Source organism: Hippoglossus stenolepis, chromosome 13 (genome assembly GCF_022539355.2).
Source record: "Hippoglossus stenolepis isolate QCI-W04-F060 chromosome 13, HSTE1.2, whole genome shotgun sequence".
NCBI classification, from domain to species: Eukaryota; Metazoa; Chordata; class Actinopteri; order Pleuronectiformes; family Pleuronectidae; genus Hippoglossus; species Hippoglossus stenolepis.
The window spans coordinates 14,876,913-14,900,759 of record NC_061495.1 but is presented as its reverse complement, the minus strand read 5'-3'; the positions used below and the strand labels follow the sequence as shown (position 1 = coordinate 14,900,759).

At 40.9% G+C, this 23,847-nt stretch overlaps 1 protein-coding gene across 1 annotated transcript; it reads left to right on the top strand.

Annotated features, from left to right (window-relative positions):
- The first annotated feature begins 715 nt into the window (after nt 1–715).
- Nucleotides 716–12,328, top strand: LOC118120536 (sodium/potassium/calcium exchanger 1). Its single transcript, XM_047342756.1, has 8 exons — nt 716–992; nt 2,334–2,624; nt 3,809–4,078; nt 4,411–4,512; nt 4,798–4,854; nt 5,549–5,713; nt 7,342–8,010; nt 8,275–12,328. Exons 1-8 carry the CDS (start codon nt 944–946, stop codon nt 8,667–8,669), a joined length of 1,998 nt encoding a protein of 665 aa, XP_047198712.1. The 5' UTR covers nt 716–943; the 3' UTR covers nt 8,670–12,328.
- The last annotated feature ends 11,519 nt before the right edge of the window (nt 12,329–23,847 follow it).

Genomic DNA, 23,847 nt, shown 5'->3' with positions numbered 1-23,847 from the left:
GTTTATTCAGTTGAACTCTAACTGCACTTTATTTATTTACTTGGAAACTTTTCCTTTTTTTCTCTTTCTGTCTCTGTATTTAATTTGTTCAGATTTCTTTGTGCGTCAGCGACATTTTGCAATATACAACATAAACAAGTGCAGATAAATCAAACTTCATATAAGGACCCAAATGAACATATTGTTGAACATAACTCAGACTTTTGATTTAGCCAAACTAATATTCAGCTAAAATTTGTGAAAGAAACAAATACTGGGTTGTCACGTGCTTTCACTACAAACTCACCACACTACATCTGTGTCGGAGCGATGCCAGCCAGGTCAAAGGTTAAATCACAGAGTCGCGTTTCCGGTTTTATTTTCAAAGTAAAACACATGCAGCTAAAATTAAATGGAAAAAAAGATCGTTTGGAGAAAACGCGTTGATTTAAAACTGATTTATATGTGAAAAACCTACTGCCTTTCAATGCAGGTCCTTAAAGAGACCGAGAGAAAACGCTCAGTAAGTGTAAAAAGACGAACATATATAAAGTTGTCCGTTCATAGAAAGTAAAGTAGTAAGTATATATTTGAGCATCTATACATATATGTATTATAAAAACTATGGTCAATTTACAGGAGTCCAAACTCAGTTTCAGCAGCCGTTATGTTGAAATGTGGAAATGCATGTTGTTATTGTGAAGGTACAGACACCGGAAGCTCAAGTTTACACCTGTAGAAGGAAGAAACTTTCCCTGGAAAGTATTTGTGGATCACACCTGTCGGTTTACCTGCGCATGCACCGCGCACACGTTCGCCTTCTCGTCCAAACGTTTTCCACGGAAACTAAAATGACTTCTTGGACTTTTTATTTCGACACGGACGGAACTCCATCCTAACGCCAGCAGTGAGAGTGAATTTAAAACCACGGCTTTTGAATCAGAGGCATTTCTGCGTCTCTGACATGGCTCTGCGTTACTTCCTGGCCTGTTGGCTCGTTCCCTCCTGTCTCGGTGAGTTGTTGGCGATTGTGCTGGTTTTCCTAGTTTTTACTACTTTTAGTGTGCAGTTGAGAAACGCCCTGCAGCCGGAGGACGTGCAGACTTCACTGGCAAAGTCTGTCCGGTCAAGTTAATAATTAAAATAAAGTTGTGCGAAAAAGATGAGCTCATATCTGGCCCCAGCTACAAGGACTGAAGTGTCTTGGGCTTGGCAATACAACAATAACAGTATTATTTTACTATTAATTAATAACATACTTTCCCATCGATCACAAAAGTCCAATATAAATCAGTGTTCTGCTTATTATTTAATCCATCGATCCACCTCATAAAGCATTTAGCTGTTTATCTTTCTTTGCTGAAAAAGAAGATACTATCTTGTGATAAATACCAAGCAAATCAATCCATTTTTATAACTCTGCTTGGAAAATATTTATATCGTTTTATACGTAGAGGTAGATTCAAGGCGCATTTAAAAACAACACAGAGAAAACTACTAAAAATCAGAAAGCACAGTTTAAAAACAAATTTCAAACGAAAGAAAAGAGATTAAAATGAGTAGAATAAAAGAGGCAAAATGAAAATAGTACAAATACACTTAAAGCTTACTTACATTCCCTTATTACATTCAAAATCAAAATTCCCCTCATTATCTCTGTTAGCTTACATTGTTGACACTGGCAGAGAGGCTGTTCTCTGTAGTTTGTGTTTGACATTATAACCTATGTTGTGGCTCGCCGGCCCACGATGCAACTCAGAAATACAACAAATTATTACTTTTTCTGTTGAAGACCTGCACAGCCACAACAAGGGATCAAAAATATGAATTATTGTTTAATCAGTAAATGATTTCAGCTTTGAATCAGTCATCTCTGTGATTCATCAACAACGAGCTAAGCCTTAAAGTGATACAACGGGAAACATTATTTGACACGACGCTTGTATTTAAGCAGCCAGTTCAGGTACAACCATCTTTTATGACAGTAGAACAATCCCAATGACAACTGAACAAGCTGCATCCACTGCAAAGTGCAGCTGAAAGCTCCCGAAAACACTAGTAAGTGGACCATGAGTAGAGATTATTATATTAAACTATGTGTGTATGAAACTATATTTCAAGGTCAAGAGACAGAACCTTCATGCACACATTGAATGTTTCTAATAATACATGGAAAACAATATAATGTTATATAACCTGAACATTATACGCTTGACTCAAATAGAATTAACTGCAGATACATTTGTATTAAATTATAATGCATCAGTGTATCTCATACGCCCTCTTGTGTTGTCATGACCTTTTCAATGTTTAAAATACACTGAACTCTTTCACATCTCCTTCTCCGTGTGTAGTTTCTGGAGAGCCTCTGACGTACGGTCTCCTGGGGCAGAAGGTCCACCTGAAGCCAACCATCACCGGACACCCTGACGATATCCTGTGGAAACACGATGGCAACAAAGTGGTGGAATTTAATGGGAAGGAGGAACAGGTGTACAGCCATTATCAAAGCAGAGTCACCCTTGACTGGGTCTCTGCAGAACTCGACATCACAGACCTCAGACATGAAGACAGCGGAAAGTATGTACTGGAAACATACGTGAACAAAGAGATGCATCGTTTCTACTATAAATTGGAGGTCATAGGTAGGTTTTTACTTACCTTCTTATCAAAGTGACTCTATACTTATACATAATTAATTGATGGATTCTCTAAACATTGGTACCTGCCTTCTATAGCTAGAAGTTGATGTCTTACTATCGCTAAAAACAATCTAACCAGTCCTTGCTATCAAGACAACAGGCATCAGGTGGATGTGTTTTTAAATTGCATGTACAGCTACCTATTTTTTTGTTCAAATGAAATTCACAAGTCTCTGTCCGTGACATTTTTCTGTTGCACCCGTAGACTGTATTTAAAGATGAGGTCTCGACCTCCCCCTGTTTTACAAAAATGAAACTAAAATATCCCGGATACACTTTTGACATAATTGTGAGCCATAGTCTGCGCAGGAGCATGTCGTGACACGCGTAACTAATCCTGAGTCGCTCTTTGTCTGTCAACCATGACATTTCACTCTTTTTTTATAGCATCAAATAAGTAATAAAAACCAATCTACTTTGATTCTTGGTGTGGTTCATGTCCCATCCACTAACATGGAGGAGACATGGTTTATGGCAACCAGGGTTAGGGTCGAGGGTCTGTATGCACCAGTCACAGAGGGCATTTTACTGCAGAACCAGCACTTACCTTTTTAAAACTCTAAGTACATTATGCTGTCCTACATTCTTCAATAGACTTCCTACATACTTTCTAATACATGTATGTATTTTTACATCGAAGGATTTTGAAAGCAAGACTTTCATTTCTAAGTGCTTCTACTTGGCTGTGTGTTACTTTGCTGATAAGATCTGTGTCCCTGTTCCACCTCTGTCCACACCCACAAGTAAAACAAGGCATCAAACTAGTTTTACCTCTTGATATCTCACCTAATAGAAATAAGTTTTAGAGTTCAGATTTTGACGATGGCCATGTTATCAAATCAGGAACTTTGCTCTCCATGAAATACATTATAAATATTACCAGAGTCAGGGCATTGCAGTTTTTTCTTTTTTAACCATACTGTAATGATAGTTTGTTATTATGACCATGATGTTGATCTAACCTTATACATGATTATAATTAACACTTGTGATATCTCTTCATTTCTTCTAAGTTCTTTTCTCCTCCTACCCTCCCTATACCACATGTAGTGGTGTTGATGCATGAATGTAATGTTAATTAAGTTGTAATCATTAATGCATTTATTTTCATTTATAAATCCATATAGATAAGGTTACCCAACCCAGCGTCTCCTGTGACGTGAACATCAGCAGCTCTGACACACGTGGAGCCTGGGCGACGCTGACATGCTCCGCGCAGCCCACACAGCCCCAGTCCTTGATGAAGTATGAGTGGGAGTCAAGTGGAAATGTGCTGCCCGGCCCTCAGTTAACAATATTGCTGGGGGATGAACAGGATGATAAAACATACACTTGCAGGGTGAGCAACCCTCTGACTTTTGAGACGACGACATTCGCTGCAAAGACTTGCTCCTCTGGTAAGATTTCACTCGAGTATCAGCGCCACTTTAAAATTGATTTATGGTATTTGTCATTTGAAGCAAATGAACTTTGAGAAATGAATTTACACGGATGTTCTTAGAATTTATCCACCAGACGTCATGGGTCTCATCAAGAAACACGATACCACTGAACGTGAAGACTTTGATCTTTCAAACTCAGCTGAGCTTCATTGACTCCTCCTGCTGACAGCACATGAAAAAGATCTTGAAAATTGAATTTAAAAACAAGTTACACATGCATCATTTGTCTATAGTAATGTATTGTAATGAGAAGTTGCTATAACTTTGACTTTTGTGTTTTTATGCAGATGAAAGTTCATCTGTAGCTCTGGCTGTCAGTCTATCCATCTTCTTCATCTTCCTCTTACTACTGCTATTGGCTGTAGTGTTCTGCAAACTAAAGAATAAAGGTACAGTTAAAAACAAATTACACCTAATAAGCAATATTATTTATTTTTGAATCTATCAAAAATACTCAACATATACTGTTATTAACTGACGTATTTACAATGCTATCTCGTAGAGTTGAATAAATCTAATAGTCTTATATGAGGTAAGATTCTTTCTTATTTCGAGATCACATGGTTTTCCAGCTATTTCTGTCTTGTACTACTTAAGTCAATGTTATTATTGATTCGGAACTTCAACATATGCAAAAGAAGAACATTAAGTTTCTCTCTTCCTCTTTTTTTCAGCATGTTTTGCAAAAAGCAACAGAGATGATCTGGAGAAAAGCAGTTCACCAACGGAAGGTACGAAACTGCATGTGATTCAGTGGGGCTGCAAGTAACACATGGTTTGATGTGTCAACATTTCAGACAATTAAATGATTTATCAATAATCATACTGTTTTGTCACAATAATAATAATAAGAAAGATAATAACGTTTTATTCATACAGCACCTTCAACTATTCTGTCTCAAAGACACTTTACACAGGTTAAAATACAGACAGCAAATAACAAAAAAAGATTAAATAGACATAATCACACATTAAATTATAAAATATATGTCATAATCACACATTTGAACACATCCCAGTGAAGAGGTGGGTTTTAAGATATGTTTTATAAGTTTGTTTAATTAACAGGCTTTACAAGCGATACATTTTGCTTATTGACTGTTACTGTAAGAGCTAAAAAATATAAGGTGTAGCATTCATGTTAGTGTGGTGTTGACTGTTCATTTCGTAAAGGGATAAGCAGATAAGAGCTAGGAGAGCACATACAAAGCTGCACAGTCCTGTAAATATAACGAGAAAACACAGTGATGCATCATGCGACACATAACTGCAGAAGTTCATGATTTACAATTTTTTTTTTTTTATTAATGAAGATTATTGTCGAATCTCCCCTCTCTGTCATTTGTTTCATATTAATGAGTTACACAATATATTTTGTGTTTTAATCTTTGATGTATATTTTGTCTTTGAATCTGTCTGGTAAAGAGAGGGATCAAGACGATGAAAAAGCCAGTTTTTTGGACAGAGCGACCACGCTCCCCTCTAATCAGCCACTCAGACCTTTGGTCCCAGATTATAGCGACACGGCGACTGATCTCCCTGACGACAATCACAGAGAACACGAGGCCGCAGACTCGGACAAAGGAGAAGGTGAAGTCTGTTTAATGTGCTCACTGCTTCATGGTGTTTTAAGTGTCTCTTTTAAGCTGCAAGCAAAAACCTTTTACTGTTGTTGAGACATGCCTTTGTGTGTTAAGTTTTGGTTTAAAGCAAATTGATAGAAAATTGTATTTCTAACAATGGTGAAAGAACATGCATTGTGTTATATTTTCTTCTGTTTTTCTCCTGTCTCTTCCCCGCTCTCAGCCAGATGACTGAATGGCGATGGCAGGGGGTGGAAATGATACTGTAATATTTTAATATAATTATGATTCCTCTCAGTTTTCCTTTGGGGGGTTAGGGATATGTAAGTCGTCAAAATAAGAGTCTTGTGCTGGGAATTGAAAAAAGTTCTTTAACTTGTCAGTTGGTTTTGCTTATGATCAATCAATCATTCAAACTTTATTTTATAGAACCTTACATACAGGTTAGTGCAGTTCAAAGTGCTACGCAATGCAGTGATAAGACAAGAATAACACAATACAAATAAAACAGCCGACAATTAAACAGCACAAAATATATTTTAAAAGCTAAAATAACAATACAAAGTACAATAAATCGGAGAAATAGAATAAAGTCAATAAAATTAGATAAAAAAACTGATAATACCAATGACGAGGTAAAATATGACATTTTAACCATAGATGCTATTAAATATTTTCTATAGACCATTCTTAAAGGGGACATAGCATGCCCATTTTACCACAAGTTGATATGGTTCCTTGGGGTCTTAATGAAATGTCTGTAACATACTTTGGTCAAATACCACAAGGATCTATAAACAGTTTCCTGTAAACAGCCTCGGACCTGTTTGCTGCTTCATACCAGTTTAATAATTATTTATATGATAAAATTATCAATATTTCCTTGTTGTCTGGGTTTAATTTTCCCAATCACATAATTAAATCCTGCCCATCCTAACACACAAGCAGACAGACGAAAGGAGTGGGCGGGGCTATCATTTCCCCGAACGACATTGTACAAAGCGAAAGCAGAATCGGCTGACCTTTATATACAGTCATGGGTGACAATCTCTGAGCAGCCAGATACCATTAACCTGAAGCAAACAAAGTGGAATTTGCATGCTATGTCCCCTTTAATTAAAAACCAGGCTAAAGAGATGGGTTTTAAGTTTGAGTTTAAAGATTTAACACTTCCAGCTGCTCTCAGGTCGTCAGGTATGAGCTCCAGCAGCTTGAAGTGTAAAGCTAATTTATCTCAGTGCACTTGGCTTGGCTGTGGGAAAGACTATTGATACCTACTGCCTCTGCCTGTAGTTTGAGACATCGAGGTGTTTTGAGGGTTATTCTCTATGAGACCACTTCACCTTACCTGAAATTAGTAATTCTAGGATTCCAATATTCCATCATATCTGTCGCACTTGACGTAAGTCTTAAATTTAAATCATCACGGTCTTAAAAAGTCTTCAGTTTTATTTGTTGAAACCTGCAGACACCCTGGAGAAATTGTTTCTTAGCTTTGGTCACTGCAAAAACGAGTGAGACTGATTCTGACTGATTCCAAACAAAAAGTGCTTTGATTAAATACTTTTGCAAATGCTTAGCAGACATGCGCAGTTTCTGTACTAATATCTTTATCCTTTGTTGAATCTGTTTCAGAATCAAAGAAGGAGGAAGATGAAATTGAAGATGAAAAGTCTCCTGCTGCAAATGGCCTCTCTCCTCCTTCTCTGCCTTTGACCCTAAACTCTCCAGATAAGGAAACTGAAGTCACAGCTGGTGAATACGAGGACGATGCCAACTCAGATCAGGTTCATGGGGAAACTGAATCTCACTCACCAAACTTAGAGAAAAGAACTGAACCAGACGAGTCTACTGAGGAGGACCGGCCGTCCACCGCTCCTGAGCACAATACTTCAGAAACTGCTTCACGTGAACATCACCCAAAGTTGTCAGAGGAAGAATCACACGCGAAAGAAGACGACCAGCCAGAAATGGACAAAACTGTTTCTGGAGGTAAACGTGAATCAGATGGAGAAGAAACAGAGAATCTATGTGAGGACACCTCTCAGAGCCCCACACCAAAAAATACAGACAAAACTCAAACCAATTTGTTTGAAAAGTCTCCAAACGCTGCCCTTCCAGATCCAGACCACCAAGTAGAAGGCGAGAGCAGGCATGAGTCAGAGTGTGAAGGGCAGTCAGACAGCAGCGCAGCAGAGGAAGAGGACGACGAGGGTAAAACTGAGGAGGACCGGCCGTCCACCTCTCCTGAGCCGAACATGCCAGAAACTGCTTCAGGTGAACATCACTCAAAGTTGCCAGAGGGAGAAACACACACGAAAGAAGACGACCAGCCAGAAATGGACAAAACTGTTTCTGGAGGTAAACGTGAATCAGATGGAGAAGAAACAGAGAATCTATGTGAGGACACCTCTCAGAGCCCCACACCAAAAAATACAGACAAAACTCAAACCAATTTGTTTGAAAAGTCTCCAAACGCTGCCCTTCAGATCCAGACCACCAAGTAGAGCAGGCAGTGAGAGGCCTGGAGAAACTGCTTCAGGTGAACATCACTCAAAGTTGCCAGAGGAGAAACACACACGAAAGAAGACGACCAGCCAGAAATGGACAAAACTGTTTCTGGAGATAAACGTGAATCAGATGGAGAAGAAACAGAGAATCCATATTCAGTCACCTCTCAGAGCCCCACACCAAAAAATACAGACAACACTCAAACCAATACGTTTGAAAAGTCTCCAAACTCTACCCTTCCAGATCCAGACCCCAAAGTAGAAGGCGAGTGCAGGCCTGACGCAGAGTGTGAGGGGAAGTTAGACAGCAGCGCAGCCGAGGAAGAGGACGGTGAGGGTAAAACTGAGGAGAAAACGAAGGACGAGTGTGATCCAAAAGAAGCAAAGCCAGACAACAAGAGCGAGAGTGAGGATAAAGAAGGAGAAAAGAAAACTGAGGCTGTTGAAAAATGAAGTGAAAGTGTAAATACAACATAGCAGAAGTCAGCAGGATAATCAACTGGAATATAATTTAAAATGAACAGCGGGTGGAGGACTTTCAAACATCAGGGCAGAAAAACATCAACCTGTTGGACTGAAAGAAAATTATGGAGAGATTCACATTCAGGAAGAGCCACTGGGACAAATTACCTAAGTAAACAAAAAAGGACAGTTGTTGGGTCGAAGTCCACAGACTGAAAGCCAACATGTGATTTATGCATCGTTGCTTTTGTTCTTTTTTTTAAGGAACACAATACAAAATGTGTCATTCAAATGAATTATTACCGATACGTAAGTATGACAGAGTTATCCACCTTTCTACACAGAGAAAGACGAGCCTGAATTGAAATGACACTACGGAAATTACAGTGTTTGGGTAATGACAGAATAACACATTAATAACTCAGAGAGTAAAGAGAGAGAAATTCTGTCATTTAAACTTGTCAGTATCCTTCTCTTAGGATTCCCTCTGGTCCTGCAACGTTAACCGACTGCAGAAGGTTCAAAACATATTCACACTCCTGCATGTTTTTCATATTTTGTTTTATTGCGTCCTGCTAATATTAGGTAAATCCCTCATCCCTCTACAATCAGTTTCCCATAATGATATATCAAACACAGGATTTTAGATCGATCTCCTAACAGATCAGGTCTCATAACGCATGTTGGAGCAAAAACGAGCTTCAAGAATCCCTCTAGAGTCATAAAAGACTCAAGAATATATAGGATTTTATGGTGCTTCATAACTTTATACATTCTGTAAATGTTAACCTCATTACATGCTTTAAAGAATATGTTATCACAAATAATTAACAATCCGATATGTAGTCAAAATCAGGATGTTTTTTAATATTCACTAATCTATCGATGTCATATTTTTTTAGAGCTCAGGGTTTTTTATTTTTCAGCACTGATAATTTATTAATTGATTGTGATTTCCATTTGTGACAGTACAGTTACTTTTTTTTAATCTTTGAACTTTTTATTCACTTTTCTCTTGTAGTTTTGCTTTTAGTTTGAAAACCTTCACTACATTTATCAGTAAATAAAACAAGTGTTTTATGGAGTTATAAGAGTTTGGATTCTTTCCTTTTTAGTGAACGTGCTTGTTTTTAGATTCCTTTTTAAAGTTTGTTTTCATTTAGTTTGGTACAATGCAAAAAAACACGGATTTTTTGTTTAACATCTTAAGACTATGTTTGTTATAGATATGCGTTAGACTGCAAATGTATAACCATCATTGACAAAAAAGTACAGTTGCTGCATGAAGGATCTGTAATAGTATGTTTGTATCAGTAGGGGGCAGTGTTTATCAGTTTTAGGTGAGAATTTAGTTCCTTCAGCTGAGATGGTTGAAGGATGTTCTGGGCTCAAAAGGCAGGTTCCAGAAATACAGAGAATAAAAATATTATAGTGAAATTTGTTTTTTTTCACCAAGTTACTGCAGAACTTCTATGTAAAATGTAATCTATTCATGCATGTGATATTTCAAGACGGTGTTGATGAGGAGCTTTATGTAGGAATGTGTGAGTCTGATCAGCTTCACGGATAATATCCAGAAAAGTTCCGAGATATTGTTTGGTACAGTTTAAATGAAATGTGTCTTATCATCATGCTCTATTCCGCTCTCAGGAATAGAGCATGATTCAGTGTACAGTGGATTCAGTGAGTAAACGTGTACACAAAGGTTCACCCTCTGCTGGATGACAAGCTGTTGTAGATTTCTGAGGGCACCGGCTGGGCCATGTGAAAAAGTGACGCTCGATTAGTTTAACCTCGGAGTCACCGAGAAGCCTGTGATCTGCTACCGCCCGACCTGCAGGTTCAGGGCACGAGCTGAGAATGAACAATATCGAGTTTCTGTTGTCGCAACAGGAAATATTGGAGTATTGAATTATTTGTGGCGTTGGGGCTCTGCCTCCTCACACGAGGGTCACAATGTGGTTCCACTGAGACGCTGCTGATGAGTCGATAGCAGCAGGGAAGCTCACGTCCTGGGTCAGAGTCCTCCAGCAATGCTTTGTGTCACGTATTTAATATCAGTATCCTTTCTCCGGGATGATTGTTACAGCAGAAGAGCTTTTATTCCCCCCAGATATTGAAAGAATGAGACAATGTGACATACAAGCCCCTTGTTGTCCTTTACTGCCAGACTGGTTGTTTCATTTTCTTCATCATATGTTTACTTCACACTGGAGTGTCTTGTTCTCTCAGACCAAGTTCCACTTTCCCCCCCCCTCGGACTGTTTTGGTCCTTTTTTTTTGGCCTCGCTGCAAAAGGAGAGCGAGGGGGAGAGGAAGAGAAAAAGAGTGGGTCGACCTCCAGAACTGCCTTTTATACCAGGTTGATTAGCATGCTGGGCTGTTTAAGTTGCCTCCTGGAGGGCTGACGTGAAATTGAACAATATCCTCTGACTTTCGCGACCGGCCCCATAGCTTCTCATTTATTTTTATGCAGAGTTCGGACAGAGCCCTGGCACCGCTCCACTGCTCCGAGGAAGCAGAGCCCAGGGAGACCACGTCTGGGTAGATTAGGACAAATCAATTAATATCAGCACACAAAAAAGTCCCTGGCTCTTTCTGGGCCATGCTTTATTGTGTACAGTGCGGCCCGGGTGCCCACTATAATTATGTGGATAAATTGCTAAGTGTGGTTGCGACATTATAATGAAGTAATATCCCCTTCCTATCTCCATAAACAGCTTTTATTAAATCCTGATCGACCCTGCGACCCAACTGTATTAAGGAGTAATGGCAGAGCATTGTTTGTCCCAGTTATTATTTTACTACATTTAACAAGGTTGCCCTCTTGGATGATGATGTTTATGACTGTGTACTTGGGTCCAACTCAAGCTGCATGCTTTTAATTTCTGCTAACATTTGGTCGTCATGTATTATTCAAATATGCCCAGGGCAGAAAGATTATTATACCCACGGCAGAAACCGGCACAGTGGAAACACTTATTATAACTCTTAGACCTATAAAGGCTACAAATGGGGACTGATAAAACAGGTAGAGGTAGGACAAGGAGAGTTGTTTGTCCTCCCTGACCAAATATGATCTCAGACGTCAGGGGTGATTTAAGTAGCTTTAAATATAGCTCAGCTCCTTTTATGATTTTTAGATCATAAAAGCCTTGCTCTGCAGGGGAGGGAGTTATGACCAGATAATAGCAAGGATGATATATACAGCTGTAATGTTGTCATTACTTCACTAACGAGAAACCGAAGTTGAGGATGTTATCTACTGTTCGATCTGTGAGACACAACCACTACTGCATATGTTCGTATTTACCACAATAGAAATAGATTTTCTCTCTGTCAGACTTTGTGATTTTTTTGTTTGTTACACGTTCACATGAGAAGAGCACTTGCAGAGTACATGCGTCCGCCAAGGCCCAACAGTCCCTTTAATGAAACCGATTTACTTGATCAGGTTTTTTATTTTGAAAGGCTCCAAATTGCACACACTCATAAACATCCTAGAAACATGTCCGATTTATTTTCATCAAGGTCCATGAATTGTTCTCTTGAGAAATCAACAGAACGTTGAAAAAGCGACCTCACAATGTTAAAGAAAGTGAAAAACAATTCTTGGACCTGCAACAAATAAATGAGTCTACCCTCCACAAGGTTTTGTGTGTGCTGTACTTTTTGTGTAATTCTGCTCACAAACACACAGACAGATGCGGATTAAAACATAAGCCCTTTGGCGGAAGTAAAATATGTCCACAGCTAAAAAGAAAACAACCTTTTCTTACACGCACAAAATATTTCTTCAGCTTTAAGACGTAACCACACATTTACATACTGGTCAAGTCCCCAGCTGAAAACTGACAAACAGCCATTCACACCCAGGGTCCATTTAGAGTCTCCAATTCAACTAACTCCTGGAGAGAACCCATTCAGACACAGTACGGCTGTGGCCAAACCAGAATTCAAACCGAGAAACTTCTTGCGGTAATGCAACAGTGCTTATCACTTTACCACCGTGCCGCCCCACACTCAGATATACTACTGCAGCCTGTGAAATGATTTGTGATCGAGCTCAATAGATTAATGACCTTTTTTTGGGGGGGGCTCCATGAATACCTGCGTTATTTCTAGAAATGGGAGATGTGCACTTGGAAAGCAGATGATATAAACACACTGAGATGCTTGGTGAAAATAAAATCACACATTTCCAACAAAGTTGCCTGCTACATCAACATTTGGGAATTTCTGGGAAAAGTCAGAAAGTCCAAAGCAAACTGGAAATAAGCTAAAATAGAATTTTGTGGAAGAGATTGTTATTGTTAATATCAATGTGTGCCCTCCAGTCTGTTGGTCAATGTTACCATCGTGGCTGTGAGGGAACTTTCCTTCTTAATTCTTTCCTCAAGTTTCTTTTCTGACGTTTGGGCAGTGTTTCCACACTAACATGTCACTCACTATAAACAACAGCTCCCTTACTGTTCCTAGGATATATCTCTGATTGGTAGATAGCCATAACAAACAGCCAGTGTCTACGGATTAACTGTCCATTGCCTGTTTATGCTCTTTGGAGACATTTCTCTCAAACATAGTAGATACTGAGCAAGGGGAAAATGACAGTGACTGTTTTATGGAGAGCTGTGAATGTATGAATGTCAAGTCATATAAAGATATAGACCTCTCCCATCAGGAAAAGCTTGACTATCATAGACACTTGACAATTGACCAAATGAAGCCATATTGCTGTGGAAAGTGCAAACGACAGTAAAGCTCCCCAAAACTACTGTGTCTCTAAAATATCACTACAGTCTGTTGTATGTAATCTCCTCTTGATGACTAATGTCATATTTTTTTACCTTCATTCCCTGAGCCTCTCTTGAAACTGCTTGTTGTCGCTCTTGAGAAACACCCCCCACTTTGAATGCCTGTGGTCTACACTACACTGTGGCCATCTACCAGAAGTGAACATCCGCCCCCACCATCAACTGCCCAGTGTGTGTAAATATGACAGCGCTGCAGGTTTTGAGTTCACTTCGTTATCGGAGATCCTGTATTAATTCGATTGGATAGTGATTTCCTTGCTTGGAAAAAGAACTGAATTGAAAGGTCAAGACTCTGCCAGAGATCTTTTATTACTTTGGTTGGGTTGAGGATTTACTTGTGGGAACAAATGGAACTGAACACAACAGAGACATTACCAGAGATCCTGTGTTGTTTTGTTTAGGAAGAGGGTTTACGCCGTATAAACTTGAGACATTGGATGGACGTGCGCCGAGTCTCAGGCCAGCCACCGGAAGGAGGCGGCTGGTCTGAGGCTCGGTGCACATCTGACTGATCGCAGCCTTGTGATATATTCAACGCTTAAATTGAGTCTCAAGCTGGAAGTAGTTGTATTTGAAAATAGTGAAAGGTTTAGTACTCAGAAAGTATGAACTATTGGACAATTGAATCTATCCAATAATGTCCTGATTGATCAGCACAGCAATCCCACCAATCACAGAGGCTTGCGACATCTCTTTGTGGCCTGGGCTTGAAGAAAGATCACATCTTTAATCCTGAGCGCTTCCTCACACGAAGTTTTGGCAAAATGTTCCATCTGAAACATCAATAGGTGAATATTTTATTTTGAAAAGCCAGGGAAATCTTGGAGTATTGACATGTTTCTTCTCCTGGGCATTTGCCTTTGGAGAATACTTTCATCTTTGTGGTGGGAACACAGAACTTGGCCCGATTTGTGCATCTTATCTGAAGAGTGTGGACACACAGCAAAGTATGAAACTAAGCCAAACACAACATTGCGTTAAAAAAAGCCAAACTCTTTTGTACAGGATTGCAAAACTCTGATTTGACATTAGTATAATATGGTGTGTTGTTTTTAAGCCACACTAGTAGCTCTGGGGATGGCATGTCAGTCTGTTGGTTGGATGGATTGCAATTACATTATCCACAGTTATGTTCCCCAGAGGATGAACCCATCTGACTTTGGTGATCTCCCAACCAACAGGCCCCGCTTTTCCATTATTCTGAAATGGGAAATATCTCAAAAGGATTGGGACAAAACTTTGTTCTGATGTTTGGCATTCTCAGATTATGTCTGCAATTGACTCTGAGGATCATGGCTTTTGTGGTTTTGAGTAAAATGTCTCAGCAACCACTGGATGGATTGTTAAATTGGTACAGACATTCATGCACATCATTGGGTCCAAATTTGTCCATTACTTTGGGGTTAGGACCAAATACCTGCAAAACTAGAACTAGACTGAATACAGTGTACAGCTGCTGTACTCTGTGTACATGCTAAACTAATGCGTTGTACATTTTTTTGAATTAATGACAAGATTCTAAAAAAACATACAAGCAGAACATCAAGAACGTGTCTCTAATTTTCTCCCAATATCAGAAATGAAGCCAAAATAATCATGATAAGAAAGTGGCCATCTTGCGTTGATCATGTCATTTGGAGCGTGAAAGCTATCGTGTTGCAGAGCTGCGATAGTGAGGTCCCGCCCATGCACAGGCTCGACCTATCGTGAGTCAATTGAGCCTCATTTTATAGCATCAAATAACTAATTATAACCAAACTAACTGGACAATTGAACACTACCTAAAATAACAGAAACCTTCTTCGAGGAAAAATTGATTTTGACTTTGTAGTCTGGCCCATGTCCCGTCTGCTAACATGGAGGAGGCAGGGTTTATGAGCTATACTGCAGCCAGCCACCTGGGGGCAGTTGAGACCCTTTGGCTTCACCTTTGTCCGTCATATTGTCCATCTTTGTATAAGATCTATGTTGTGAGATCTTTTGCACATTGTAAGCATGTTAGCTAATTCCCTGACCTTAAACAATACCTTAAGTTTGTATAGATTGAAAAATAAATTCGTAATATTGTATAAATTACACCATGATGACCTAATTATGGCAAAAAAACATTGGCATTGCCTGATTTGGATTTATAGGGTTTGCTTCCTTCCTCAGTAGCTTGTCATTGTTATCGTGGATCTGAGTAATCAGATCACTATCAGATCTCAATGTAAACAGTGGAGACACATTAATACCAGGTGTAAATGTAATCAGGTTAAAATCATATTAAAATACAATCTAGATCTGAAACACATTTGTAAGAGATGGATAACACATTTTCACTTTAACTGACACACTGTATTACCTTGAGCACCAGTCATCATCTGGTTTCACAGTTTTTTTCCTCAAACAACCAGCTTCACATGATGCTATTTGTCAAAGATTAAACTCCGCACAAGCTGTTGAACACTCATGACTCTGCATAGGCGAAGCTGTCACAATAACTTATGTTTTCCATTTGATCACATTTCTAAACTGCTCTGTAACTATTCGTAATTAGCTTTGGAGTGAAGAAAGTATGCGTCGCCCTTCTCAACAATCCGAAATGTGTCCTTTCAGCACCATGGACAGACAGTTTGTGAGCTCCAGCCGAGTGTTTTTGTGTTCTGTTGTCATGTGCATGTGTTTCTGTAAATACTTTTCTCGGCGGCGGAGTCGCTAAGCTCCGAGCTTTGTCAGCCCTTTATTTGAACAAGCTGCCTGTCAACGTGCCACACTGACGCATCTGCGCTTGTGCACTTGCACAACCTGACAGAATTCTCCTGTGGCAAAATGGAAAACACTTGCAGCGTATACCGCCTGCCTCGTATTGTCTGATGGAAAGATTAAAACCAATCCAAACAAAATTCGCTCTCCTCGGCTCGGAGTTGGTCGATGGTGAGACCACCAGAGGGGAACAGCTCGCTCAACTATGTCATCAGATCTCATTATCATTGATCTCCCCCCCAAACTCTCCCCCACTGTCTGTCGTCTTACGTCTGGCCTGCGCTTTCACTAACATTTCTCATGGCTCACTGTTGCCTCTCATCTCTTGAGTGTGATATGAAGTGGCGATGACTTCACCAGAATAACATACTTCATCCGAGTGCACAGAGATGCACTTTTTAGCAGTTTTTTATTCCCCCTGACTTTAAATGAAATTACTTTTTCTTGTCGGATACTTAACAACGTCCGTTAACAATGGGAGGAAATAATGAGTTGCGACTACAGCTCTTGGTAATTGTTGCCAGTCTCGTGTTGTATTTAATGGCTCTTTTGTCTGCGCACAAAAAAGAGATATGGCAGGGATTTCTGTAACAGTCCCATGTCCCTATGTAGTGTATTCACTGACGGCACGGAAAATTGTTCACAGCGATTCTTACATCAATTCGGAGGTGATTTTAAACGCCTGTAAACATAGCTGTTGAGTGTTCAAGTTCAAAATCAGGAAAAGGTGAGGTCATCCACGTTTCAATCTCAAAGCCCATCGGCAAATTAGCCTTCAGGGGCACAGCCACTATTTTGGCGCTTCCGGTGTAGACAGCGGATATATTCTGATCAAGACTCCGTCTTCTGTTTTCCGCACACTGTTTATAGTCCGGCTAGTTTCTTTTATCACATGAGAACAGTTTCTCCACTCAAAACACAAACAGCGATACTTTTTGGACGTGTTTTAGGTCCAGATGACATTTTGGCTGCAGTCAATTTAAAAAATAATCAAAGCCTGCTCAAACGTGATTAGTCAAAGTCGAGACGGAGACTAGAAGGCTTCCAGCCCCTAAATCTTGTCTCTGGCCTACTTCATATTCACATGCAGTATCTGTTTATAGAGATTACCAACATTATGTCCCAGTCCTTACTATTTGAATAAAACATTTACGGAACAATGGAGATGTGACTCAAAAGACAGAAATAACATTTTAAATCATTATTATAATGGGGGCAATTAGTTATAGAGTTATATGCTTTTCAATTAAAGCCCATGCCCATGACAATAAACTTTATAATGAAATTCAGTCAATGAAAAAAAGACTGAAAATAGTAAATGAAAAATGTGTTTCTTTTAGTTAAATAGATTCTGAATTTTGGGGACAATTGTGGCTATTTAAGGTTTTTAATGAAAATGCGATGTTACCAAAACAAGATGTACAACTACTCCGCCTGTGTGTGTTGTGGTCCATGTGGAGTCTGAATATCTCCAAATGCTCTCCATATGTCTGGCAACTCCGCTGACCCCTCTTACTTAAACATGCCAGGGTGGCTGCGTTCCACACTCGGCCAACGTGCAGCGAATGTTGTTCTTTTACTTTACATGAGTGTTACAGTGAAACCTAACAAGGAGCAATGGATCTACTAGGTCTACATTTGGAGCAGAGTAAGCTTGCCACTCTCTCACACATTATTGCCAGCAGAGGACTCTTATGTTCTCCATAATGATGCGTAGGTGCATGGGGAAAAAAAAGTGCTGCTGTTGAAGCTGACTCCGTGAGACAGAGAGTCAGTGTATGTGAAAGCGAGCGTTTCAGCCAAATGGTATAACTGTTTATTTGTGTCTGTTCCGGTTGATGGCCACACGTCACTTCTGTTTCTCGGATCTGTCCGTGAGGGAATAATTCACGTGGACAGCGCCGCAGATTCTGCTGACGATTAAACCAAAATAGCTCTGGCACGCAGCACTGTACAAGTTCATATGTGCATGTTTGTCAATGTATGTGCATAAATGTTTCTTCATGTATCTGTCTGCACATGAAACATGTCTTTGTGTGTGTGAGTGTGAGTGTGTACATTCCTGCCTTCATGTGCATGTAGCCTGGGATCTGGCGAGTTTCTCTCCACCCGTGGTGGGCCTCTCTCAGCCAGATGGATGGTCTCAGCCAGTGTCAGAGAGGTGACAGCTGGCTGGCCTGGCCTCTCCTGGCCATGGGTCTGGATCCTGTCCTCTGACAGCTCCTGACAGCTCCTGATGGGTGACGCGTCAGCCGCTCCCCCACCCACCCACGAGCTTGCATCATGGAAACTCCGGCGTTTTACTGAGAAATCAATGATGTCTCACAGCGTGCTTTAATGAAATGTAAATGATATAAGCCCCACCCCGGTGAGATGACGCCTGAACTCATAAGTGCTCTGAAGGAAGTAGCCACCCTACCGATGATTGAATAATTAGGGCTTTTCAGTGGCTGTGAAACATGTTTTACAGAGGAAGCGAGTAATGGCTGCTCCACTCCAAACTGAAATAAGACAACAGGTCTGGCTTCAGTCTTAAAAGCTGTGAGACCTCATCAAAACCCTCATTAGGTAAGTTACACACAAAATCTCTATTTAAATTCATATATGAGACAAAGTTAGTGCTACTTCTTTCACTCGTGATTATTCCTCTAACTATCTTGTTCTGCCACTTTCAGTCTAAAGTGGCCTCAACATCCCACTCAGTTCATTAGAGAGGCTGGGGGTCTGAGCTGCAGCGACCTGGCGAGTGGTGCTGGGTGCAGGGACTTTATAATGTGTGCGTGAGTCATTATTTTTCAGCTTCCATGCAGTGGGCTGCAGGCTTCAGCAGGACAGAGACGGGGCTATGCTAAAGCCGAGCCCGCTGGGTTCTGTGTTAATGAGACAGCTCTGCAGGGATGAGAAGAACACACACAGAGCAGCTCAGGAGACGTCTGCTGGCCTCCCAAAGGTAATTCCCTTAAATGAAAAGCAGACCGCATGCTAGTCACTGTTGCATCAAGGGGCCGAGGATGAATAGTGACAGGGTTGTATTTCAACACACCTCCCCATGCTCTTATTATGGGGCTGAGATGAGTGGAGGTAGGGTACCTTGTTCAGACGCTCCCCGCCGATACTCTTTCTTTACCAATTATCCTTGACTAGGATGACTTGTGTAACACTGGCTGTGTCACGCAGCTTTGGAAATGGAGGCTGTATCCTATCAAGGCCTTTTCATTTTTCATATTAAGAGTTTTTCCTGCGTCCAACCAAGGACGTCAAACACCCTCCATCTGGGAGACATTAGGGACACGTGGAAGAGGCTCATTTAAGGCTCTTGTTAGCTCACCTGGCGCTTTGAGTTGGACCATTAATATCGATCGACTAACACGGCCTCAGTTTCACACGTGTCTGTTCGATGCATCCCTCCGTGCGCACCAGCAGCACGTCCATTTTTGGGCTTGCATCAGCCATCGCTATCAAACCGGCCCGACCTGTGACTCGAAGCTAATGGGCTTTCCAGATGTTCTCCCTTGTATTTCATTGAATCCAACACCTCTGCAGGGCCACTGTTGAGCCATAAATCACCGTCAGCGTGCTGCATACAGGAGAACAAGGGGCTGTGGCTTGATGCATAAGTCACATGTTTGATTCATGAGCTCACCGCGACCAGCCTCAGGACACCAGAGAAACAATTAGCTGTTACCTCAACCTCAAGGCCACAAAGTCTCTTAAAGGGCTTCGTATCCCCTTTATAAGCCCCGAAGCCCCAGCCCGAAGCCGCGGGGACAGCAGATCTTCATGAGAGTGATTGGGTTTTATGTGGTATTCTTGGATGACGGTCCACCGCGAGTCACTGTGCAGTGTTAGCAACAGTTCACGACTTTATTTGGTTCGGCGAGCGAGCGAGCTCTGGTTCCAACTGTCTGCGATTAGTCAGGTTGAGCAGATGTCTGATAAAACGCTCTGCTCTCATCCATCGAATGTAAATGTTCTGTGCGACCAAGGTTGTTATTAATCTCTGCAAAGCATCAGCCGGTGTTTTTCCTTTCCGAGAGCTGAGCCAGACTAAGGCCCGAGCAGGAATTACATCTGTATCAATATTCAGCAAGTGAGCCGCATCCGGCATCCATTTCGTCTGCACCTAATTAAATGTATTTCCCCGATGAGTAATTTGTTGATCCTCCTCGCTATCTAATGAGAACCTTGAACTTGTCCTGCATTGAGTTTTTCGCTCGCAGACCCTCAACTGATCTGCGATGTTGTGAATCCATACACAGAACACATCACACAAAGTCAAGATGGTTATATTTCACTTTAAAGCCTTTTCTCCAACTGCCTTTTGGTTACCGAGGCCTTTGGGAAATCACGCCATTTTAAATCTTTCTCCTTCCTGAGAGGATGTCACCTCTATCCCAATTTTTTTTTTTTTTGCTTTTATAAACGGCCACTGGCACGTCAGAAGTCTTTTAATGTGCAATCCATCTGCTCTTTGGCTCATATAGAGGAAATGAACAGATCCATAATCTGTACCTGCTCTGGGAAGGGGATCTGACATGGTGACAAGAATGATCGATTTGGTGTTAAGGTTTATCTTTCTAGGAGGTTTTCTCGCTTGGCTTAGATATCCTGGTGGAATTATGGAGAGAGGGGGGGGAAGGCATAAAACTGTTTGCTTCCACTATCTGCAGCTCTCCAATACCATGAATCATCAAACATCAGAAAAAAAAGAGGAAATAAAATGCTGCTACAGATGCAAAAGTTTATGATCCGTTACTCACACGCTGTTAGACATTTCCCAAATAGTTTCCCACCCTTCACATGTGATGGTGTGAGAGTTGGAAGTGATGTGAATATGAAGCCATGTTTGACCGTATTTTCACACACAGATTTTAACCTCTGTATAATTAGGAACCTCTGGATATCGCTGATGTCTGGATGTGAACCATAACTGCTTGTCATTTTGGCATGTGGATATTTGGTGTCTTTATGGATAATTGCATAAATATATGTATTTCAGAGAACATTTCCCTCCTTGTAAAATGTCTGGAAAATTCACGGCTAGCAAATGGGCGTGTTGATGACGTTTCTAACATGCGACGGATGCAACACTTGGGGGGATTCCTGTCCTGCATTCTGCTCAACCCTATTCTAATCCTGATGACATCACATAGGGTCCAAAACGCTAAAAGGCTTATAACTTTCTCTGCGCGCATGTCAATAAATTTTGTTAAACCGTTGAAACGAAGTCTCTCGTGTAACAGCAAAAAAAACCCGTCATTATTTATTAAAACTAATTTGTATGGCGCAACCCCTTTTCCTGTAAATCTCATCAAAGTCCTGCTTGAGTTATGGTAAGTTTGAGCTTCAGCTCCTGGTCTCTATGGCGACAGTCAGAAGCCTGGCACTGTTGCTTCCTGAGAGCTGACACGTTCCAAACCAGAGCAACACAGCAACCAGAGCAGCTGCGCCGACTGTCACAAGATCATCCCGTTATTTATTCTATACAAATTACTTGCATATGTTTCGGCGCCGCCTTGGCCTCAAGGTTAAAGCCCTCACCCTCACCGTGGAGGGACGTGGAGGACAGTTGGCAGAGTCAAATATCTGCTGCTCAGCTGTAGACGCTGCAAAGTTGCTGCTTGTTCAGCATCCACACCTCGAGGCAAAATCCAGACGCTGAGAGAAAAGGAGTTCCTGTTGTTTGTGACTAACACCTTTAGATTTAAGTCAAGTAATTCAAAGGTGCGCCTTCAACATTCTTCCCAGAAGAATGTTGAAGAATGTTCAGCTGCCTGATGTGATGGGAACAGGAGACGATGATGAATTGTGATGTATTCCTATCAAAGGAGTGGATCACTGTGTATCAGTGGCATGTGGTAAAGGGTCTGATTGATAAATTATTGATAAATGAAGACATTTATCAGACTCAGTAGTAATAAAGTGTCTGGAGCTTGAGGTCTGGGCGTCTTTTCACCAGGTTTTCAACATGGTCAGGACGCTCTGTGGCTGACGCAGACGTTTGATATTACAAGCTGATATTACACCCCTGCTCCGCACGGGAGGAAATGAAGCGTCTTATCAAACGCCATGTAAATGTCAGACTGAGATATGACATGCAAAGGTGAATGTCAACAAAAATGGGTCATAACCTGGATTTCATCTCAGTCCTTCTCCCTCAGTAACTGGGCCACGTGCTGCTGCTGCTCCACTTACGTAGCTTTGGCCAAACTGGAAGATCTAGTTCTTTCAGTCTCTTGAAGGTCATTTATCGGAAATAAATCATAATCTGAACTCGGGCCTGGTATTAATTCAAAGGTAGCAAAGTCCCTGACACCACGAACAATAGCACAGACTCGTAACCAGCAATAACAAACACTTTTTATTTTACTTCCGAGTCGCGTTCCAGGAAAATGTTATGGCGTCTCAGGTCACTGGCAGTTTGTTAGTGAACTTTTCATATTCAATAAAATATATTGATAGCAAAGCCATTCAGTGGGGGAAAAAAACAGAGCACGTTAATCTCTTAAAGTCTGTGCTGTTCCACTGGGGATGGTATATCCTCGTGTTCCTTTCCTTGACATTCTCCATTTGCTTTTTTTTTTTTTTAACAAGCTCGCAGAGGAACATAAAGCCATTCTCTCCGTCCGTCCAGAGAACAAGGTTGATGCAATTCTTCTTAGCGGATCCTCAGAGGAATTGTCCTCCTGCGAATGCAAATCAGACTGGAAGAAGAAGAAATCATCATAAAGTAATCATCGTATCATGAACAGTGGCTTTAGAAAAATGATTTAAAAATTCCTGCAGCTGTGCAGGGTTTAGACAAACCAAGCGTGCATGTTATTCCATGAAGCAACCATCCCTTAAATAGATGTTATTCTCATTTCATATTCCACTGGATCATGTATCACTAAATTCTGAAAGTTTCTCTGGCTGTTTCGTGTTGTGGAGCCTGTTTCCTCGTCGTAACACAATTCATAAACGCTGCCGTGGCTACGATGTGATGATTAAGATGATAAACGCTTTGAAGGTTTGCCTTTTGTTTTGAAATATGGATCTGTTATAAATGGGCTCCTGACAAACAAACACATGCCTGGCTCCCCCGAGCGTCCTCAGAGGCTCGCAGAGCTCAGACAGAAACAATACCGCAGTAATCATGAAAGGGAATCACAAATCCTCCTGCATGTCATGTGCTCTCGCCGCTTCCATCGGCTTGAAAGGGCCGCTTAAGAATGGGTGGACAAAATATACATGTCCCTGGATTTGACATGGAATTATTTAAACCTCCACCGGGGCACAAATCCACCCCGTCCTAATCCTGCGGTAACTTGTAAACAGTCTGCTGCTCACATGACATACCTCAGAGCCACTGAGGCATTTTTCAGCTTCTTCCTTTTCTTACAATATGTCACGCTTTGAAAGTTTACTTCCTCATAATTCCAGAATAAAGTCAATAGGCTGCGGTTTTTATCTTGCGGTGGTGTTGTCATGCCGTCTCTCGCAGGGGCGTTGCCGGAGGTGTGGGCCTGGGCCCCTCATAGGAATCTGGTTGGGATGAGTATAATGTTAACTGACTTAAAAAGTAAAACAACTAAACGGATGTAAGACAATGAACAAGAGATAAAAAGTGG